This window comes from Muntiacus reevesi, chromosome 3 (assembly GCF_963930625.1).
Source record: "Muntiacus reevesi chromosome 3, mMunRee1.1, whole genome shotgun sequence".
In the NCBI taxonomy this organism is placed as follows: domain Eukaryota; kingdom Metazoa; phylum Chordata; class Mammalia; order Artiodactyla; family Cervidae; genus Muntiacus; species Muntiacus reevesi.
In genome coordinates, this window is record NC_089251.1 from 59,434,243 (window position 1) to 59,453,968 (window position 19,726).

Sequence of the window (19,726 nt, forward strand, 5' to 3'; positions counted from 1 at the left end):
TTGGGTGCTTGCTCTGTGTCAGCTCCTCTGTGGCCTCTGTGTGTGTGATGCATTGAAGAGACTGAAGCCCAGAGGGGCTGCTAACTTAGCCCGAGGCCACACAACTCAGCCGACGTGACCCTGCCTCTCAAGCTTTGTGAGCACAAGAGGATGAGAAAGGAATACTCTGGAGCTCAGTATTCAGCGGAATCTAGTCTCCTGGCTCACAGAAGGGATGCTCTCCCCGGGTAGTGGTGTTTGCTTTAAGCCCATTTCTGGCGGTCAACCTCAGACACCAAGGGTGGGTAACCCTCCCACCATGGCAGCAGGAGCCGAGGAGAGGGGTTGGCCTTCCAGGTGCTGGTGGGCAGGAGCAGGTGCTGGGCTTGGGAAGCAAAGGGGCCTGAGGAGGAGCAGTGAGAGGAGGTTTGGGGAGAGTTTTTGGGGACCTTCCTCCCTGAAACAGGGGAGAGGGAAGAGGCAGTGGAGAAGACCCTCTGAGCACCTGGGTCCATTGGGTTGGGCCCCCGAGGCAGAAGGTGGAAGGCCTGAGCCGGTACCTGAAAGTGAGTGGAGGCAGCGGCGACCTGGGTGAGTAGTCAGGGGACCAGGAAGAGGGGCTGCGTGTGTCGTGCAGCCTGTTTAAGAAAGCAGGGCTTAGAATACAGCTTAGAAGAGTGTGCTTTTCCTGAAATGATTAAATTGATAAATCCTCAGTTACCTTCTAGAGGCTCAGGATTTCAATAATGATGCTTGGGTGTAGCCAGGAGGGCAAGGACATGGGGCCCAGAGTCAGTGGGCCACCCGGTGGCCTGAACCTCAGCCTTTCCTCACTGCTGGCATGCAGACTGCCACTGCCGGAACAGAACCATTAACTTTTTCACTCTCATCACCCCAGCCCTGGGGAGGAGTGTCTATATCCTAATTTGCACACGTCTGTCACTCTGCATCATCCTTATGGTTGTGTATACATTTGTCAGTTTCTTTAGATGCATAAGACAAACCTGCTCCTTCATGAATCATTTCATGAATCTTTTTCTTTTCTTTATTTGGGTGTGCTGGGTCTTAATGGTGGCACATGGGATGCGATATTCAGTCTTCGTTGCAGCACTTGGAATCTTTAGCTGTGGCATGTGAACTCTTAGTTGCGACATGTGGGATCTAGTTCCCTGACCAGTGATGGAATCCGAGCCCCCTGCATTGGAAGCACAGAGTCTTAGTCTCTGGACCACCAGGGATGTCCCTAATGACTCTTCTTAAAGGGACTACTCTCCAGAAGACTGTTTCTTACTCTGTAAATTCCTTCACTCCTCTGGTTTTTAATGTGGGCTTTAACTATACTGGGCTTCCTTGGTGGCTCAGATGGTAAAGAATCTGGCTGCAATGCAGGAGACATGGGTTCAGTCCCTGGGTTGGGAAGAGTCCCTGGAGAAGGGAATGCAACCCTCTCTAATATTCTTGCCTAGGAAATCCCATGAACAGAGGAACCTGGCAGGCTACAGTCCATGGCGTTGCAAAGAGTTACTGGCCTCAACTTTTGTCACTGAGTAGGGAGCTGGATGGCAGTAAGTGTACTCAATGGGCCATCACAGACCTGCATAGGCTCCTGGGTCCAGCCCCAACCTTGGCCCCCTATTCACTGTCACCCATCCAGCCCCAACGCCTCTTGTCCCTGCCTGGCTCGTGTGGGGCAGGAATGCCTGTCCACCTACGCCCTCGTCATTGGGAGGAATCAGGGAGCTTTCGAGATGTGTTGGGTGGTGTTTAGGTCTGAGATTAGGTTTCATGCAGATATATCAGGATTTTTTCATCCAAATTGCAAAATTTCTGGTATTTAGGGATTTGGAGCTTTTGAAGGAAAGAGGGCAAAGTGGGTGAAGGCAAGTTCTGCCCTGAGGGCCGGCAGGAGGTTGACCTGGAGGTTGTGTGGGCTTCTGCCCAGCAGCCAGTCTGCTCTTGGTGCTGCAGGGCCTCTGACGTGGGAAGGATGACAGACGGAGGAGGGTGAGGCTTACTCCACCCAGTTGATGCTGGGAAATGGCCGCCTGGTGGCTGGCGGCCCCTCGAGCTGATTGGGGCCTCAATGTGTTGGGGTCCCTCCTCTAGACACTGGCTCCCTGCCCAGCACAGGTGAGCCAGTGGGCATGTGTGTCCCTGTGCCTATGGCTGCTCAGGTGGCCTTTACACAGTCCCTGACATGAAGAGAGCTTGTCACACATTGTAGGAGTTCTGTTACTTAAAAAAAAAAAAAAATAGGCGTTACTTTTTGAGCAGTTTTAGGTTCACAGCAAAATGGAGAGAAAGGTACAGAGTTCCCGTATGCCCTGCCCCCACCTGCACAGCCCCCACCATCCCCCCACCCCCGATGGTACATCTTTTACAGGTGACGAGCCTACATTATCATCACCCAGAGTCCACAGGCCACCTGGGCAATGATGGGCACGCTCGGGGTTGTACCATCTGCGGGTTTTGACAAATGTACAAGGACCTATTGGAGGAGGAAATGGCAACCCACTCCAGTATTCTTGCCTGGGAAATCCCATGGACAGAGGAGTCTAGTGGACTACAGTTCATGGGGTCACAAAGAGTTGGACATGACTTAGCAACCAAACAGTGACAATGACAAGGACCTCTGCCTGCTGTTAGCATGTCATGCAGAGTAGTTCCACTGACCCCAAGAGCCCCTACTTGTCTTTCCAAGTCTAGAAGGTCCCCACTCCGTGAGGCCCTCTTAACCCTTTGTCTCGGTCCTGGCTTCGTGGAGACACTGAGGGCAGCCTTGTGTGGCATCTGGCGAGTTGGGAAGTTCGTGGCCGGGAACCCCGGGTGCATCTGGGGTACGGGTGACTGATGTTCTGATGGCATTGGTCCTGCTGGGCCTGTCCACGTGGCTATCTCTGGGAGGCATGGAGGGGTCAAGAGGTGGGGTGCTTCCCATCCCTGTGTGACCACCTGTGGCCCCTCCGCTGGAGAGCAGGGCCCAGGCTCTGGCTCTTTCCTCAGCCCCCCTAAGCCCCCCGAGGCAGCTCAGGGCCAGATGAGCATGAGGAACCGGGGGCTTGTCCCTGCAAAGAACAGGAAGCACTTGGCTGTCTCAGATTCCCCTGGGTTTCCTAATCCAAGGCCAGTTTCCATGGTCAAGAGGAGGCCCCTCTCCCATGGGATCCACGCTTGTCCTCTGGGGCCACTGAGACTCCCACCAGCCTGAGCTGAACCTCCCAGCCCTCGGCTTTGAGGCCACCAGGACCCGTGTCAAAATTTCACTCTTCATCCCACAGGACTCAGAACTGTTGTCTGCGTGAAATCCCCATGCAGTGTCCACGTGGAGGCAGGTGCTTCCGGTGATAAGTTGCCTCCTACATGCAGACAGACCACTTCTGGGGAAAATCACAGTGCCAGGGCTTGTGTGCCCAGTGGGCGTGGACTGTGGCCAGGTCAGACTTGGACCCCTACACTGCTCCATCATCTGTGGGACCCTGTACAACTCCCATAAGCTTTCTGAGCCACAAACCTGTGAACCAAGGATAATGTTGCATCTTGCAGAGTTTTAACCAGGACCAGACAGACGTGTGTAAGGCATCATCAGAGGTTGTTCACAGGTGCTCAGAACGCGGCTGTGGGTACCAACCGGCTTCAGCGAGGAAAGCCGTGTCACTGCTGACGAGAATTAGTCAAAAGTCGCAGAAACACGGCCATGAGGGAAGGCCTGGAGCACGTCTGTCAAGGACTGCTGCTCTGCGCCACCTCTGAGATGATGCAGGCAGTAAAGGAGCAAACCTCACACCCCCTGAGTCACTTTTAATTAGGCTGTTCTCATCAAAACGCTGCTCCTTCACTCTCTTGCCACTTAATTTAGAAAATTGGTGGAGCAAGTGTGGCATGCAGATTGCCTCTTCCTCTGAACATCCTTCACTACCAAAGCCACCGCAGACTGGAAGCATTTGAAGTGGAAATGAGTGGAGTCAGGCCACAGAGTTGTTGATTCCTGATTTATCTGCTTGTAGTATTTTAAAAATTAGATTGTGCTTTGTTTTCGTTTAACAGAGGAAGGAAAGTGTGTCAGTGGTGTTTTTATTAAAATAGGAATTTGACAGACACTCTTCAGTGGCTTGATGGATTACAGGAGGTGAGACCCACCCACAGAGGATGAAACTTTGCCAGATCAGGAGTCCTGACTGAATACAGCCGTCTTGTGGTTGCAGAGATCTGGTAAACATGAATGAACAACAGCAGTGTCAGATTGGTCCCTGCAGGCAGCTTGAGGAAAGGCAGATTTCCAGAGCAGAGGCGGGGTGAGGATCTCCCTCTAACTGCCAGGATGAACACGGGAGATGTGAAAGGAGGGACTTGTCTACATCTGACGTCAGAGGCCGGCCACGGGAAAACCAAAATCCTGCCCAGATTCCAGTGAGCTCCCACCACCTCCACAGCCCGGCATAGCAGGCCACTATGGAGTGGAAGCTAGGATCACTTCCTGCAGGTCTGAGCTCGGAAAGTCGTCTTTCAGAGCCAAGGCAAATACTGCGTTTCAAGGAGTGGATGGCTCTTAAAAAGTTACCTTGACAACTGGAAGGCGCAGCAAGGCAAGAGGATGGGCGGGAAAGAAGGAAAGGACTGAATAGGGTGGGGGACAGACAGACAGGATACCTGGCATAGCTTCTAACAGCCTGGAACCCCCAAGCAAGTAAAGCCACCGTGCATGAGAGCAGCCGGGCCAAGAGGAGGCCGAGCCACGCCTGAGAACTGCCTCCCAGGACAGCCTGGCAGGAAGGCTGGCAGGAGCCCAGGGCACGGAGCAAAGAGTTGAGCTGAAGTCAGCCAGGAACACCGTGAGTCTTGAGGAAGCTTGCATTTCTAAATAAGGCCGTGAGTGATTTTACGGCGGGGCCTGCACAGCAGTGTGTGTGCTGGCTCTTGAGAGCTACAGAAGGCTGGATTTGCTGAACGGGTGAATCTGCAGTGGCCTCCGTCAGATGTGAAAGGACAGTCCAGGGCAGAAACCACACTTAAAAGGTGCAGCAGCTGAGCACAAAGAGTGCCCAGGCACATGATCTCCAGTTCATTAAGTGATGGACTGTCAGCTCAATCCTCGGTTTTCAGCAGAGAAGAATTCAATGAGGACCCTCTCCACCTGGGCAGTCAGGTTTCCACAGTCTGTGTGTTCACCACTTTGAGATCTGGGCTGACAGCTTTATTGCCATCAGTTTAAAGTTCCACACTCAGGCCTTGTAATGTTCAGATGAGGCCAAGAGGTGGCGCTTCCCTGGCTCAGTGGGGATTTAACGCGTAGACAGACTCATAGGAAAGCCCAGTGTGGGACGTGCTGCCTGGCTGTCAGGGGTGCACAGGGGACTCTTCTACCATCTGTGTTTGTCCGACCCCAGGCGGTCTCATCAAAACATCAGCAGAGATGGGGGCTTCCAGTCACTCTACTGCTTTTACTCCGCCTGCGTGCTGGGCTCCCAGCCGCGCTCCCAGGAGGGGGCTTGGCCTCTGTGGACGAGGCATGGGACGAAGGGGGCCTGTACTTCTGAGGGGCATCCGGACCCTCTGGCTCATCAGGTCCTGGTCTGGAGGTCGTCAGATGTTCAGTCCAGGCGACACGGGGACAGGTCCCCATCAGGCCAGTCATACCAGAGAGGATGCCCTGAAGAAGAGGCTGGGAGACTCCAACTCCAGGCTGTGTGCGTGCTCCGTGAATGAGGACACACATGTGGGCTCACGGAGCACACACCATCCCAAGGAGTGTTCCGTGAAATTTAAAGGAACAACCACAGTGGTCATCTGCTAGTCATCTGCGGCACCCCCACCCCCAGGAGGAACATAAGTGGAGATGGGAGGGGCATGAAATAAGCCCCCAACACAGCAGTGTCCGGCATGACCCAACCTGGATGGCAAGGCTGCCTGCATGCGCCCTCCTGCAGTGGCAGGAGTGTCTGGACGCTGTTCTAGACTGCCGGCCAGCCTGGCTTGCGGCAGTTGTCAGTATAGGTCCCCAAAGGGCCCAGAGGGCTCGCCTTTCAGTTTCTAAGTTTCCATTTTTATCTTTTTAAGTGGTTTCTAGTATAGTCACAAAGTCATGCGACCAGCGCACTGATCCCAGAGCATTTTCGTCACCCCAGAAAGGAACCCCACACCCTGTAGCAGTCCCTCCCTCTCCTCCTGTCCTCTCCTGTCCCCCAGCTCTGGGGCCACTCAGCTGCTTCCTGTCTCTATGGATTGGCCTATTCTCACCCCTCCATATAAATGGGATTTGTGTATGGCCTTTTGTGTTTGACTTCTTTGCCTCAGCATCACATTTTCAGAGTTTTGTCATGCCTGTCACACATGTCAGCACCCCATTCTTTGTACGGCCGAGTAGTAACACGTCGCATAGAGAGGCTCACCGGTTCTCACTGATGCCTGTCAGCCCGTGGACACTTGGGCTGCCGTCACCTCTTAATAGCTGTGGTGAGTCCTGCCATGAATGTTCTTGTCCGGATTGTGTGTGGACGCGTGTCCTCGTTGATCTAGGAGCAGAATTGCTGGATAGCATGGTAACTATTGAATCTTTTGAGGAGCTGCCTGATGGTTGCTCAGAGTTACCAAAGCATTTTTCATTCCCGTGGGCAAACTACAAGGATTCTGTATCTCGGCCTTCATGCCAACAGCCACCAAGGTCTCTTTATGGTTATAGCCCTCCTTGTGGGCGTGAAGTGGTTTCAGTTTATCTTTTAGATTTTAAAATAATGATGAAGGTTGTGGCCACCACTTAGCTTGGAAGGAAAACCATGCTGATGGTCTGTGAACTAATATTTATACATTACATTCTTTAACAGTCATGCTTTGAGAAGGCAAAGCTGGCCTTTATTTCGACCTCCTTGCTGGAAGCTGTGGACACCTCCTGGTGGTAAAGGAGATGCTGAGGACAGGATGGAGGTGCAGACACCGGAGTCCGTCCCTAATCTCACCATGTCTTCTTTCCCACGGCCCAGTGAGCTTGAACTCCACACAGTTTTGAGCATGTGTGCTGGTTCATCTTCTCCTGAAAGGAGTGGGGCAGATGTCACCTCCCCAGGTCCTGTGTCCCCAGTTCTAAGTGACATAATAGTTCATACAGGAACGTGTGATACTCAGCTCTGCAAGGAAAGTCTGTCCTGGGACAGGACTTGGCTTGTGTGAAGACACTTTTTAAAACCTGTGTGTGGTTTTGTTTTTGCTGGAGGTTGACAAAGGGTGTGATGCCTCTCAGCGGGCCCTGGAGGTCAGTGTGGGGGCCACCCAGCAGGCCACATGTCCTTACAGGGCTCGGAAGCAGTGCTCAGCCTGACCTTCTGTATAGAGCAGTGTTGGCACCACCCAAGTGGGTGGGTCAGTCTTCACAGAGCAAGGCAAGAAGTCATAGCATCTCTGGACTGAGGTGGACATCAGGGACCCCTGCCCTGCTTACTTTCTTGGTACCCACCCCCCGCCCCCAGTGGCTCAGCCTCTTTAACTGCAGCCCTCAGAGTGGCTGTTTCCTGTCTGCCTGGACCCCAGACAGCGAGGAGCTCACCACCTCCAGGCAGCTCGTTCTCTTCTCAGTTCTCTTCTCTTCTCAGCTGGAAGGTTCTTTGTTCTGTGACCTCCCAGTCTGCTGCCCAGGAACACCCACCTGCAGCCTGGGCTTCAGCCTGTGGCCACTCGTGGCTCAGTCTTCGCATGGCAGCACTTTAATGAAAACAGCTAACTTAAAAACAACCATTACTGTCCCCTCCCTGACCCAGTGTCCAGGCAGCCCTTCATTCCTCCAGCGACCCCAGGCCTGCAGCCACGTGTGGGGCCTGCAATTATCATGAACGCCTCTCTTGATCCCAACAGGAGCGTCTTAGGCCTTCACTTCACTCATGTTGAAAAGCTTGGAGGGTTAAAAGCATGTGTGGTGCTTAGGTTACAATGAACGTCTGTAAACTTTGTTTCTAGCAGCATTTTTGTTGGGAGATGCATTGTACACAAGAGAGGGTTCGTGTGTGCAGTTGACAGAGCAAGAGTGGTACAGGCAGGGATGTCTCCGCACAGCCAGACCCACGGGACCTGAGGCCCTGCCATCCTTCCTTTGTTCCCTTTGGGTGAAGCCATGCAAGGACACAGACACAGATGCACGTGTCCACAGGGTCTGGGTGGTCGACTGGACACGTTCTGTGCTCAGAACCACTGTGGTTTCTCCATGACCTTCTCCTGCTCAGCAAGGACTCGCCATGTCCTCACGTGAAGCATCCAGCATTCTCACCAGAGAGTGTCCATGATGTATGTGTCAGAATTTTCCTGCTTAAAGCCCAGGAGCATTCCCTGCCCATGAGGAAGTGTGTTCTTGCATGCAATCCCTGGGCTGTGCTCTTGGGCCTGCATGCAGGGCTGTCACCGGCCATGCAGATAGACACTAGTTTTTATACCCTTGCAAACACTTGGTATCGTCAGACTTTTCAATGTTTGCCAACCTGGTGGGTTGGAATGGCATCATGTGTGCCTTAATTTTCAGGTCTCTGATGACCAGTGACCAGTGCACTCATGGACCATTCATGTCTGCCTTATTCAATGCCTATTGGAATTTCCTGCCTTCTCCTTGAAAACAAGCAGACAGTGTTCATCTCTGGTTACTGCCACTGTTCTCAGTGGTTTGGACACACTGGCGGTTCTGATCCTTCCCGATGAAGTTGTTGCTAGTACGGTGATGCCTGCCTCCTAGGTGAGGTAGCCAAGGGCCAGGTGGAATGTCTTGCCCGATCATGGAGGTGATAGCAGGTCAGGGATGGCCCCTGACACTCTAACCACTAACTCATTTATATGTTCTGGGGACTACTACTCAACATCTTTTCCCAGCTTGTGGATTATCTTTTTCTTTTTAGTGTCCTGTGATGAAGAGACATTTTCTTAGTGTTGTTGAATTGAACACATTTTATGGTCAATGTCTGTCTTGTGTCTGATTTAAAAAATCTTTTCCTACCTTAGCTCCTTAGATTAGCTTCTAAAAGTTTCATAGTTTGCTTTTCATGTTGAAGACTGTAATCTGGCTGGAAATAATTTCATACGGTATGATACAAAGGGCTATCTTTTCCCATGTGGATGCTCCAATTTTGCCCACACCCTTTATTATATACTTGGCCTTCCCCTGCTGTCTGAGCATACATGCTCAGGATCACGTCTCCCTGTGGGGTGCTGTTTCTGGGATGGCTCAGTCCCCTCCGCCTGTCTATCCCTAATTCCATTATGTTCTAATAATTGCTATACCTTCTTTAAAGTCTTGATGTCTGGTAGGAACAGGAACTTTGCTGATCCACATGAATTTCGAATCAATTTGTCAAAATCCTGCTGAGATTTCCATTGGAAATGCATTTGAACCATGCATCAATTTGAGAGAAAAGTATAGCTTTTCTCAATCCTCCTACTCAAAAACATTTTATTTCTTTCCATTAATTTCAATGATCTCTAAGGTCTTTCAATAAACTTTCATGATATTCTCCATAAAGGGAATGCATATTTTTTGTTAAATATGTTCCTAGTACCATTTGTAATCCTGGAGAAGGGAATAGCAACCCATTCCACTATTCTTGCCTGGATAATCCCATGGACAGAGGAGCCTGGTGGGCTACAGGCCATGGGGTCGCAAAGAGTCAGACAGGACTGAGCAACTAACACACTACAGTAGCAACAAAGATAAAAAGTATTTTTAAAACTTATATACTCTACTTGTTGACTGTGTATAGAAAAGCAACTGATCTTTGTATATTGGTGGTTGGATCCCATAACCCATCTTCAGGTGCTTGTGTGGTGTGTGGAGCTCAGCAAACAGAAAAAGAAAGTCATGTGAAAGCAAATAGTGTCCAGGAGTCTCTCTGGGGAACCTGCAGCTTTGGGTCTAATGGGTTTCCTGGGCCACCAGTCATGGAACCAGGCACTGAGAAGGGGATGCCATAAGGTTCCTGGCCCTGAAGAAGTGTTTCTTTTCATCCAGATGAAGTGAGAGTTCAAAGGTTTTCAAGGCATGTGCGTGATGAGCTGCATGTGGCTGTACCAATTGTCTGTCTCCTTCCCTCCGGCTGTGGAAGGTTCCCTGAGGGAAAGTGCAGGAATGCATCCTGTGCCGGGCTTCAGTCATAGTGAATGTGCATGATCGGCCTGTGCTGCCAGGGGCAGGAAGAATGCTGCCTTTCCTCAATTTTGGTTTGACGTCAAATGTTATTGCAAAACGGAAGAGAAATGGCAAGCTCTTCCTAGCCCCATCTCTTTCCTTACTTTTTTCTTTTTCTCATCTTGGCATATCTCAGAAGCATCAGGACTTTTATACTGTAGATTTTTCAAGTTGTGTAAGCTCCATGTATTGTCGTATAAATGAATGCTCCATCTTCCAGGAAGCAGGTGGGTGACAGGTGGAACAAGGCAGTACTTCACGTCTGCACTGAGACGCAAAACAGAGGCTGCCATCGCCAGCTCCGCGAGGAGGGGGGTGTGTGTGTATGAGAGAGAGAGAGAGAGAGAGAGAGCGACCCACCATGCATGGGCTCTGTGTGAAGGGCTGGGAACCCTGTGGAAGGGTCCCTGAGCTGCTCACCACTGGTCACTAGCACCCTAGGCATATTTGTGATGGGAACCCTGGAACATGTGCCAAACACAGCGGGTGCCAAGGGTTAGCTTGTGGTCCGAGCCCAGGAGAAAGGCCAGGGATTTGGAATCTTCACAGAGTCTGTGGTTGATGTTGGACCAAAATCTAAAAAGGATGCCTCGACTTTTCTCTTGCGCACAGGATGGTGACAGAAGAAAAACTGAAAAGCCATGCTGTGGGCCTGGAGCTCTGCTGCCCTGAGCATTGGAATCAAGACACTGAGACACCAACCACCCCCAGCCCTGCCTCCTTCTCTTTTCTCTCTGCAGCCCACTTGCTTCATAAAGAAACCAATTTGAGTGTGAAAAGAGGCATTCTCAAAGGCAGGACCTTCTCAGACCCCTGCCTGTCCTTCCTGCCTGGAGTGTCTTCCCCTAAGCTGCAGGCTTCAGGTCCCCCCATGCCTCTCCCACCAACTTGATTTAAACTGTGAAGTACCTACCCGCTGACTCTTGGACTCTCTTGCCTTGTTCTTTGTCCAGGGCTCTCTGTCTTCAGCATGTTGTGTGTATGGATGGTTTATTTTGTACATCTCTCCCCGCTTCTACAACGTGTGGCCCCTCAGGGCAGGAGCATTTCCTGTCCACTTTGTTTCTGATGTATTGTTGTTGTTCAGTTGCTAAGTTGTGTGCAACTCTTTGTGACCCCTTGGACTGCAGCAAACCAGGCTTCCCTGTCCTTCAGTATCTCCTAGAGTTTGCCCAAACTCTTGTCCCTTGAGTCGATGATATCATCAACCGTCTCATTCTCTGTCACCCCCTTCTCCTCCTGCCCTCAATTTTTCCCAGCATCAGAGTCTTTTCCAGTGAGTTGGCTTTTCGCATTAGGTCGCCAAAGTTATTGGAGCTTCAGTTTCAGCATCAATCTTTCCAGTAAATATTCAGAGTTGATTTCCTTTAGGACTGGCTGGTTTGATCTCCTTGCAGTCCGAGGGACTCTCAAGAATCAAGAGTCTTCTCCAACACCACAGCTCAAAAGCATCAATTCTTTGGTGCTCAGCTTTCTTTATAGTCCAACTTTCATATCCATACAGGACTACTGGAAAAACCATAGCTTTGACTAGATGGACCTGTGTCAGCAAAGTGATGTTTCTGCTTTTTAATATGCTGTCTAGGTTGGTCATAGCTTTTCTTCCAAGGAATAAGCATCATTTAATTTTATGACTTCAGTCACTGTCTGCAGTGATTTTGGAGCCCCAGAAAATACAATCTGTCATAATAGCAGTTCCTAGGATGTGTCTGGCCCAAGTTAGGTGGCCAGTGTACGTGCAGCCGAGGACTGAATACTACCAGCAGTTCTGAAGAGTCTTTTGTTAAGACTCCGGAAGGGGCTGCAGCTCCCCGTCCCTCCCTATGGCCTTGTGATCTGGGCCTGTGCAGGACTGGGGCTGAGCCCGTCCACACTGAGCCTCGGGGGCCTGCGAGCCGGTGATGGGTCCAAGACGGTGACCTTCCCTCCAGCCGCAGTGAGAAGACAGTGCTATGTCTCTGGTCCTCCGGGCACTTTGGTCTGGCCCTGTAGTGGCTGAGGCTGACTGTAAGGGCAGCAGCGGAGGCTCTTTACCCAGAGGGCTGTGGCCTGTAGCCCCCTCAGCCTGCCTGAGTCCTGCCGCCCTGGCCTCTGTGCCTCTCTGGGCTCAGCCTGCTGTGTCCTCGGGCCCCATCTTACAGGAGCTCAGGCCCTAGGGTGCTGAGACCCACACTACGGCAGATGCTGTGAAGGCCGAGCCTCTGGCCAGGGCTGCCTCCCCCTCACCAACAGCTCAGCTCTGACCAAGGACTGCCCCTCCAAGTTGCTTCATGCACCCTCTGACCTTGCCTGCTCTCAGGGCTGTGTGGGAATGAGACAGAGCCTTCCTGCCCACGTGCGTGGGGCCCCAGGCTCCCCTCTGCTCAGAAGGCTTTGTGCCTTCAGTCATGCCGGGATGCCTTTCTTAACTTCTCTGCCACTCTGAGCAAGCTGGGCTGCCCACGGTAGGCAGGACTGGTGGGCAGGACTGGCTTTATCTGTCAGGCAGGAGGTGGGGGCATCAACGTCTCTGCTGGGCAGGTCTCACAGACTCTGAGGTCCACAGGCAGCCGCTTGTTGCCTGGGTGGGTGAAGAGGCATACCACGCTCTTAAATTTACACAGTATGTTAATCATGTTCTCACAAATGGCAACGAAACATTTCTTGCCGTGTGTGATAAATGATCAGCAACCACTGGGTTCCTCTGAGCTGTTCTGATGGGGGAATGAACAGTCAAGCTAGGCCTTGGTGTGGCAGCTGGCATAAGGCAAGGGCAGCCTTTGTGCACCCACCCCTGCTATCGGCGTGGGGCTGGGCTGTATGGCGGCCTGTGTCTTGGAAGGTGAGTGTGGTGGAGCCTGGCTGGGTGGAGCGGCCGTCCCTAGGGGTCTGCTTTCTGGCAGGTGTGTGGTAGGAATGGCCCTGGCCCTGGGCAGACACCTCAGTGTCTACCTTCGTCCACTCTAAAGTCACATGAGAGCATGAAGGCAAGATGGGACTTCCCGTGGGCATGTCGCCACACAGCAGGCAAGTCTGCTGGCACAAGGAGCACGTTTGGAGCAAAGCTGCCCCCAGGAAGTCCCCCCTTTCCATCTTGTAGTGAGTTTGCCAAATAACATCAAAAGATGAAATGTCTTGATTGGATTATCGCCTAAGGTTTTTGTTTCCACAGAACTCACTGGTGTGTATGTCGCCTGTCATGTGATGTGGACAAGTTGAGAGGACACATCACATCCTGCACAGCCAGGCCCTTAAACATGCTGATGCCCAGTCACCACTGATCCCTCCAGGGCCTGGGACCTTTGGAGCTGGATTCCTAAGGCAACTGATTCTTTTTTAACCTGGATATTTATAAATACCTTATTTTTCCCTTGCTGTTGTTGTTTAGTCGCTCAGTTGTGTTCAACTGTTTGCAACCTCATGGACTGTAGCACATTAGGCCTCCCTGTCCTTCACCATCTCCCGGAGTTTGCTCAAACTCATGTCCTTTGAGTCGGTGATGCCATCCAACCATCTCATCCTCTGTTGTCCCCTTCTCCTCCTGCCTTCAAACTTTCCCAGCATCAGGGTCTTTTCTAATGAGTCAGCTCTTGGCACCAGGTGACCAAAATATTGGAGCTTCAGCTTCAACATCAGTCCTTCCAATGAATATTCAGGACTGATTTCCTTTAGGATTGACTGGTTTGATCTCCTTGCAGTCCAAGGGACTCTTGGGAGTCTTCTCCAGCACCATCGATTCTTTGGTGTTCAGCTTTGTTTATGATCCAGCTCTTCTTTGGTAGCATTGAAACAATGATATTTTTTAAAATATTGAAAATAAGGTGGTGTTAATGAGGGCTGAATAAGGGCCTGAAAGGAGCCATCTGCCTCTCATTCGTGAGAAAGGACAGAGTCTCTGCTTTCCTTCCGGTCGCCCAGACACCCAGACACCCTTTCATACCTGGCTGGAGATTTTATATGTGGCTGTAGATCCCAGCACAAAGCCCCTCCCTATAAAGCAGACTCTGGTGAGTGACCTTCCCGCAGGAGCCCGGGTGGAATGTGGGGACATATGACTGGCTGAGCACCCCTGAATTCAGGCCACAACGGACTTGGGGTTGTTGGGGAGTTGCAGGCAGCTAGCCCCTCATCTCCTAGGGGAGCACTGGGGCACATGCAACCAAACAGACCCTCTAGGGGCTTGATCATATGCTCATCTAGTGACCACTGTCCAGAATATGACTAGGAGCTTCTCAGAGTCAGTCTGCTGTTTGCTTGTCTTCCCCGAGAGTGGAAAAATGAACAATTCTTCTCCAAACTGGATAAATGCAACACAAGTCTGGACCCTCCCAGCCTAATGGTCAGCAATCCACCTTCCCTTTTCCTTCTGCACTAAACAGAGAATTGTCAGGGCCCCCCACCTCTCTGGTTTGGATGGTGGTTAAAAGAAGAGGGCTGGCCCCCTCTTACCAGCCTCACGACATCTAGGAGCTGATTTGCCTCTTAGTTTTTCTCACTTGTCAAGTGGCGGTAATGACTGATTTCTACTTCTCATGGTTCCTGTGAGCAGTAATCGAGTTGCCTGGCTTTCATGGCTCAGGGTCTACAGCTAGATAAGTGTTTGTGTTGTTATCAAGGGCAGCATGAGTGGCAGGTATGTGCTGGGCTCCAGAGGACAGTCTACCACTCCGCCACCTCTGGGACCCGGACGTGTTACTGAACTTCACTGTGCTTTAGCTCCTTGTCTGCAAAGTGGCAATGACATAAGGCCAGCCTCATAGGGTTGATGTGAGTGTCTGGTGGGTGGAAAGGGGTGCAGCCCGGTGCTCAGGAGGAAGGAGCCAGTCCTCACTGAAGAAGGGGTGACAGTGACCGTGAGTCACGATAGAGTGTCCCCTAGAATAAAAGGGGCCCTGAGCCAGTGCCCACAGAGATACAGGAGGGAGAGGGGGTGTCACACAGGGTTCTACTTCTCTGGTATCACTTCTGTCAGATGCAATTTAAAGCCAATGTGAGCAGGTGCCAGGCTGGCCGATGTCCTCACTGTACCCTCTGACTTGTGTTCCTGCTGGAGAGCTGGGCTCCTTATTGGTCGTTTTCTGTGCTTAAAAGCATTTGCCTTTTCTAGGACCGCATCCAGGCTCCTGAAACACTTGTTTGCCTCAGCCAGCGGTCCGTGAGAATTTTTTCATAGTGGGTTCTCCATTAAGAGATAAGAAGCTCCTTATGTACCACCAGTTCTATCCTCTTCAGGTTCCTGGGGAATGTGGGAGGGTGGATTTGATGACCTGGCGTGTGAGCCAGGCCTGAGTGTAGAGCCTGCTGCCCACGTGCCTGGCGGGGCTGCTCCCCAGTGTAACAGGTGCCCCGCTCCCCTGGGGTGAGCAGAGTCTCATCTCTGACCTTGGCCACACTCACCTTGACCTTCTACCTCACCTTTTCATACTCGTCAGAAGAGCTTGGGCTTTCCTTGGGAACTGCACATTACAGAGCACCCCGGCCCCTGCAGGGGTATGTGGGGAAGAAAAGTCCAGGCCTGGAGCCCAGTGTTCCTGCTGCAAACCTGGGGTTGTCCTCACTCCACCTGCCTGGGGACGTGTTGTACACATGTCTTTAGTTGCAAGCTTCCATGACCTTCAGGATAAGGGATGTTTTACTCCCCAGAGGCACAGAGCCTGTTTTAGGACCTGGTGTATCGTGGTATCCCGTAAGTTCTTGGAGAAACAAGTGTCCAAACATGAAGAAGAAACAACCATCAAAATAAAAGAGAGAAAGAAACAACCAGGATCCAAAGGAAGCTTTTAATAAGAAAAAGAGAAGAAGGAGCTTAAAATTTAACCTACAATAAAAGTGAAACCTGGGAACCTCCCAGCTGGAGTGTGATATAGTGACAACTTCCTTACAGATGAAATTTGTAGACTAGGAGACAGGGACTTTCTGGTTAAATACATTAGTAACATGTACCTTTTCAGGTAATTCTAAATCTGAGCGTGTCCATGTTAGAAGGAAAGTATGTGTGTGACAACCTCCATGGCGATGTTAAGTGCTTTGACTTGAAACTGCATATGAGCAAAGAAATTTTAAGTCCCACCTCAGACTCGGGCACATACAGGCTAACCTGCTGATGAGAAGATCTCAAAACACGGCAGCTCGATCAGGATAAAGTTTCCTTTTTTTCACGTGACATCTGGGCTCTGCTTCGCAACGTCATGTGAGGACCTGGTCCCTCCCTCCTTTGCTTGGAGTGTCATCTTTGTGGGAAATGCTGCAACCCCCTCCTCCGCCCCCAGGGAGGGAGGTGCTGGTTAAGTGTTGGGAGGCGAGGGACGAGGAGTGGAATTTCCTCCTAAATGTCATTGCAAAACACAGCTCGGCCCAGAACTGGCTCAAGTCCCTCTCACTTGCCTTCATTGCCTGGAATCTTGGCGTGTGGCCAGGGTTCCCCTCAAGCAGGGCTGGGAGGTGAAGTTCTTAACTGGTGAGCTTGGCGCCAGTTGAAACTTGAAATATTCTCCCTGACAGGAGGAGCAGGTGGACTTGGCGGACAGTTGGCTGTCACCGCTGCCTTCTGAGACCCTGAGACATTTGACTGGTTTGAGCCTGGGTGCTCTCCCCCTGGGGCCCACCCGCTGTCCAGGGAACTCACCAGGGTGTGTCTCCCCCAGGAGGCAGGCCCTGTGTCTCCAGCCTCTAGCCCTCGCTAGGCCTGGCTCCTCTTTGAGTGACCACGGGGATTTCCAGTCGTCTGCACCTGGCCAGTGGTAACAAGGTTTAGAGCCGTGTGGACTCTCGACCTCCCATCCTGGGAGAAGTCCTTCCAACCCAAGGCCCTTAAGCCAACTGTAGTCCTAGGATTGGCTTGGCGGCCCACAGGGCCAGCCATTTGGTAGGTGTTTCGAGCATGTAATCTGAACCAAACCAGGGTCGGGGATGCAGCCTCGAATGTAGAAGCAGGTGGTGCCTGTCCTGGAGGCCCCCACACTGGTAACACATGCCTCATGGAGAGTGGTGTGGAGGGAGAACCAGTGAGTCCTGGGAGCCTGTAGACTGAATGAGTTCTTTGTCCACACTCTTCACCCTGTCTTTCTGGGGGTCAGACAGTGAGACCTGGTTGTGGGACGGTCTCTCGGGGGCCTTATGGGCAGCCGAGTGCAAGCAGTGTGTCTGCAAAGCTCACCTATGTGTCGATCCCAGTGAAGACAGACCTGGGGCCTGCCATGCCTGCGTGACATCCCGCAGCTCCTACATGTCCGAGTCCTGAGCCGTGAGCCCAAGGTCATCTGTCTTCATTATCACGGATGCCCCGCAGGGTGGCTGTGCTAATCGTTGTAGGCATCTCAGTTGTGTGTCCCTCTCACTCCCCTTTCATTTTGTTTCCTGGGTGTCTTGAGCCTGTGGAGTGGAACTTGGCAGTGGTGTTCAACTCAGCCGTTCCTCAGAGGGGTACTCAGAGGGATGGGCTGCAGAGACCCCACAGGCTTCCTGAGGTTGGGCCAGGGGCTGGTCTCAGGGGTCCTCTGGTTGCTGCTGTGACATCTGCAGTCATTTGTTGGCCCCACGTCTACCTGCCAGGATATCATCATGGACTCCTTAGTTCATCTCATCAAGCATAAGAGGGTGAGAGACTGGGGATGCAAGACCCACCAGCTCCAAGCATTGCCGGGGGGGAGAGGCTCGGGTTCACATAGCAGCTGCCCCCTAGCACCATCTGACTTCTAATCTTCATCCCCAGGAGTGTGCCTTCCCTTCCCCACCACGAATCTTAAGGTGTCCCCTCCTCTCAGTTCTGTAGAAGATGCTGGTCTTGGCAGTCTGAGGGCCGGGAGGGGATTAGTGAGGTGGGTGTCTCCCCATCTCCCAGTCCTGCTCCCCTTGTCTGCCTCCTCTTGCCACCTCCTGGTCCACTGACAGGACCAAACAGCAGCTTGGCCCCCTCAGCAGGTATGACTGGAGCTGGTACGGTTGTGTGCTTGCTCCCCGCCCAGCACTCCGACCGCCAGATGGACATGACTGCCTGAGGCTGTGGCAGGAGCCCGAGCCATCTGCTAGGCCCATTCCTGTCTGCTCTGGAGGCATCTGGCCCCTGTCTTTCCCTCGCTCAGAGGCTGGGACCCATGGGAACTGGCCACTGCAGAGAAGCAGGAGAGAAACTCAGGCGCCCTGGCCTTCACAAACCAGACCGGGGGTTAGTTGGCAGGTGCCCCAGGCGCGAGGTGTGGGGTTCAGTGGACCCGTGTTACCCAAGAGCAGCGGGCCCGAGGGTGGCTCGAGGCCAGACGGCAGATCAGAAGGGCAGTGGGCTGGATGACCTTTGACAGGAGGACGGGGGCGTCCCGAGACCTAAAGAGGACCTGCCTCAGGCCCTTGTGGATGAGACCTCCATGACCTCCGGAAGCCAGGAGCCATGGCGGGCGAGATGTGGGGTGGTGGGGCAGCCGGGACCCCTCATGAGCACTCTCAGCCCTAGGGGTGCCTTTCCCCCTGGTAGGCCTGGAGCCTGTGGCCCCAGGCGCTGCAGCGGTGATGTGGGAGGGTGCGAAACAGCCCAGCAAGTCTGTCCTTTCAGCTTGAAACCCCCCAGACACACATTCTGAGTCACTGTCCTGTGTGATGGTGGTAGCTGGGAATGCAGCAGGGGGGATGGCACCCAGGGGATGACCAGTCAGCATGCGGTGGTGGGCAAAACGTCTGGAGCCAGAGCCCGGGTAGGGGCCCTGTCCCTCTCAGAGTCTGCATGAAGGTCTCCCAGCTCCTCCTCTGCATCCTTCCAGCTTAGCATGTGGCAGCCCTCAGGGAAGCCTGGGGCACGTCTGGGGATCCTCTGCAGACCCTGTCCAGCAGGGCGTGGCCCATGTTTCTGGGGCGAGTCGAGTTAGGCTGTTGTGCCAAGCGCTGTGCATACCTGGTGAGCTGTCAGTACCCTGTATTCCTCAGAGGTATCCCCCTTCCTGGGCTCTGAGACTTGGGGGCCCCGCAGGTCAGACACTGGCCAGGCAGCGGCTGAGTAACGCCTGTTCTGTTTCCAGGGCCCTCCCCCACCACCTGCCGGCAAAGCCCTGCTCAATCTCGAGGGGACAGAGCCTGGGGAACTCAGGTGCGGCGAAGGGGATGCTGTCGTCCTACAGCGCCGGAGTGACGAGCTCTGGTACCACGGCCTCCTGCCTGCCGGCTTCGTCCAGAGCGTGCGGCCACTGCCCCCAGCCCCGCCCCAGGGCAAAGCACTCTATGATTTCGAGATGAAGGACAGAGACCAGGACAAAGACTGTCTGAGCTTCAGCAAGGTAAGGTGTGTTCGAACGCTGCCGTCCCCTGACCACAGCCCCAGCCGGGAGCCTGGGTGAGCATGTGAGTCCAGGCCCTGCCCCGATGGAGACAGGAGTGGTTTCTCCTTACTGAGAGTCTGCCGGGTGGAAGAGGGGGCACCCAGCCCCACCGACAGGTGCTCTCTGGTAGTGGGGGCAGGACCCTTGTTACCCAAGTCACGGGTGTGCAGGGCTCATGGGCCCTTGGAGGGGACTTGCTGGGGAGACCATGGCAGAGACCCCTGTCAGATCATGGAGTGGGAGCTGGGCCCAGAAACCAGCCCGTCCTGGCCCTTCTTGGAGGGTCTGGGGGTGGATGCATGTGCTTGGGCCATATGAG

The 19,726-nt window shown here is 52.9% G+C and overlaps 1 protein-coding gene across 1 annotated transcript in view; it reads left to right on the forward strand.

Moving 5' to 3' along the window:
• Window positions 1-19,726, forward strand: part of SH3RF3 (SH3 domain containing ring finger 3) — a 155,589-nt gene that overhangs the window by 55,803 nt on the left and 80,060 nt on the right. The window contains exon 2 of the mRNA XM_065927319.1: window positions 19,111-19,365. Within this exon, the coding sequence (XP_065783391.1) occupies window positions 19,111-19,365 (255 nt within the window). The remainder of the gene's footprint in view (window positions 1-19,110; window positions 19,366-19,726) is intronic.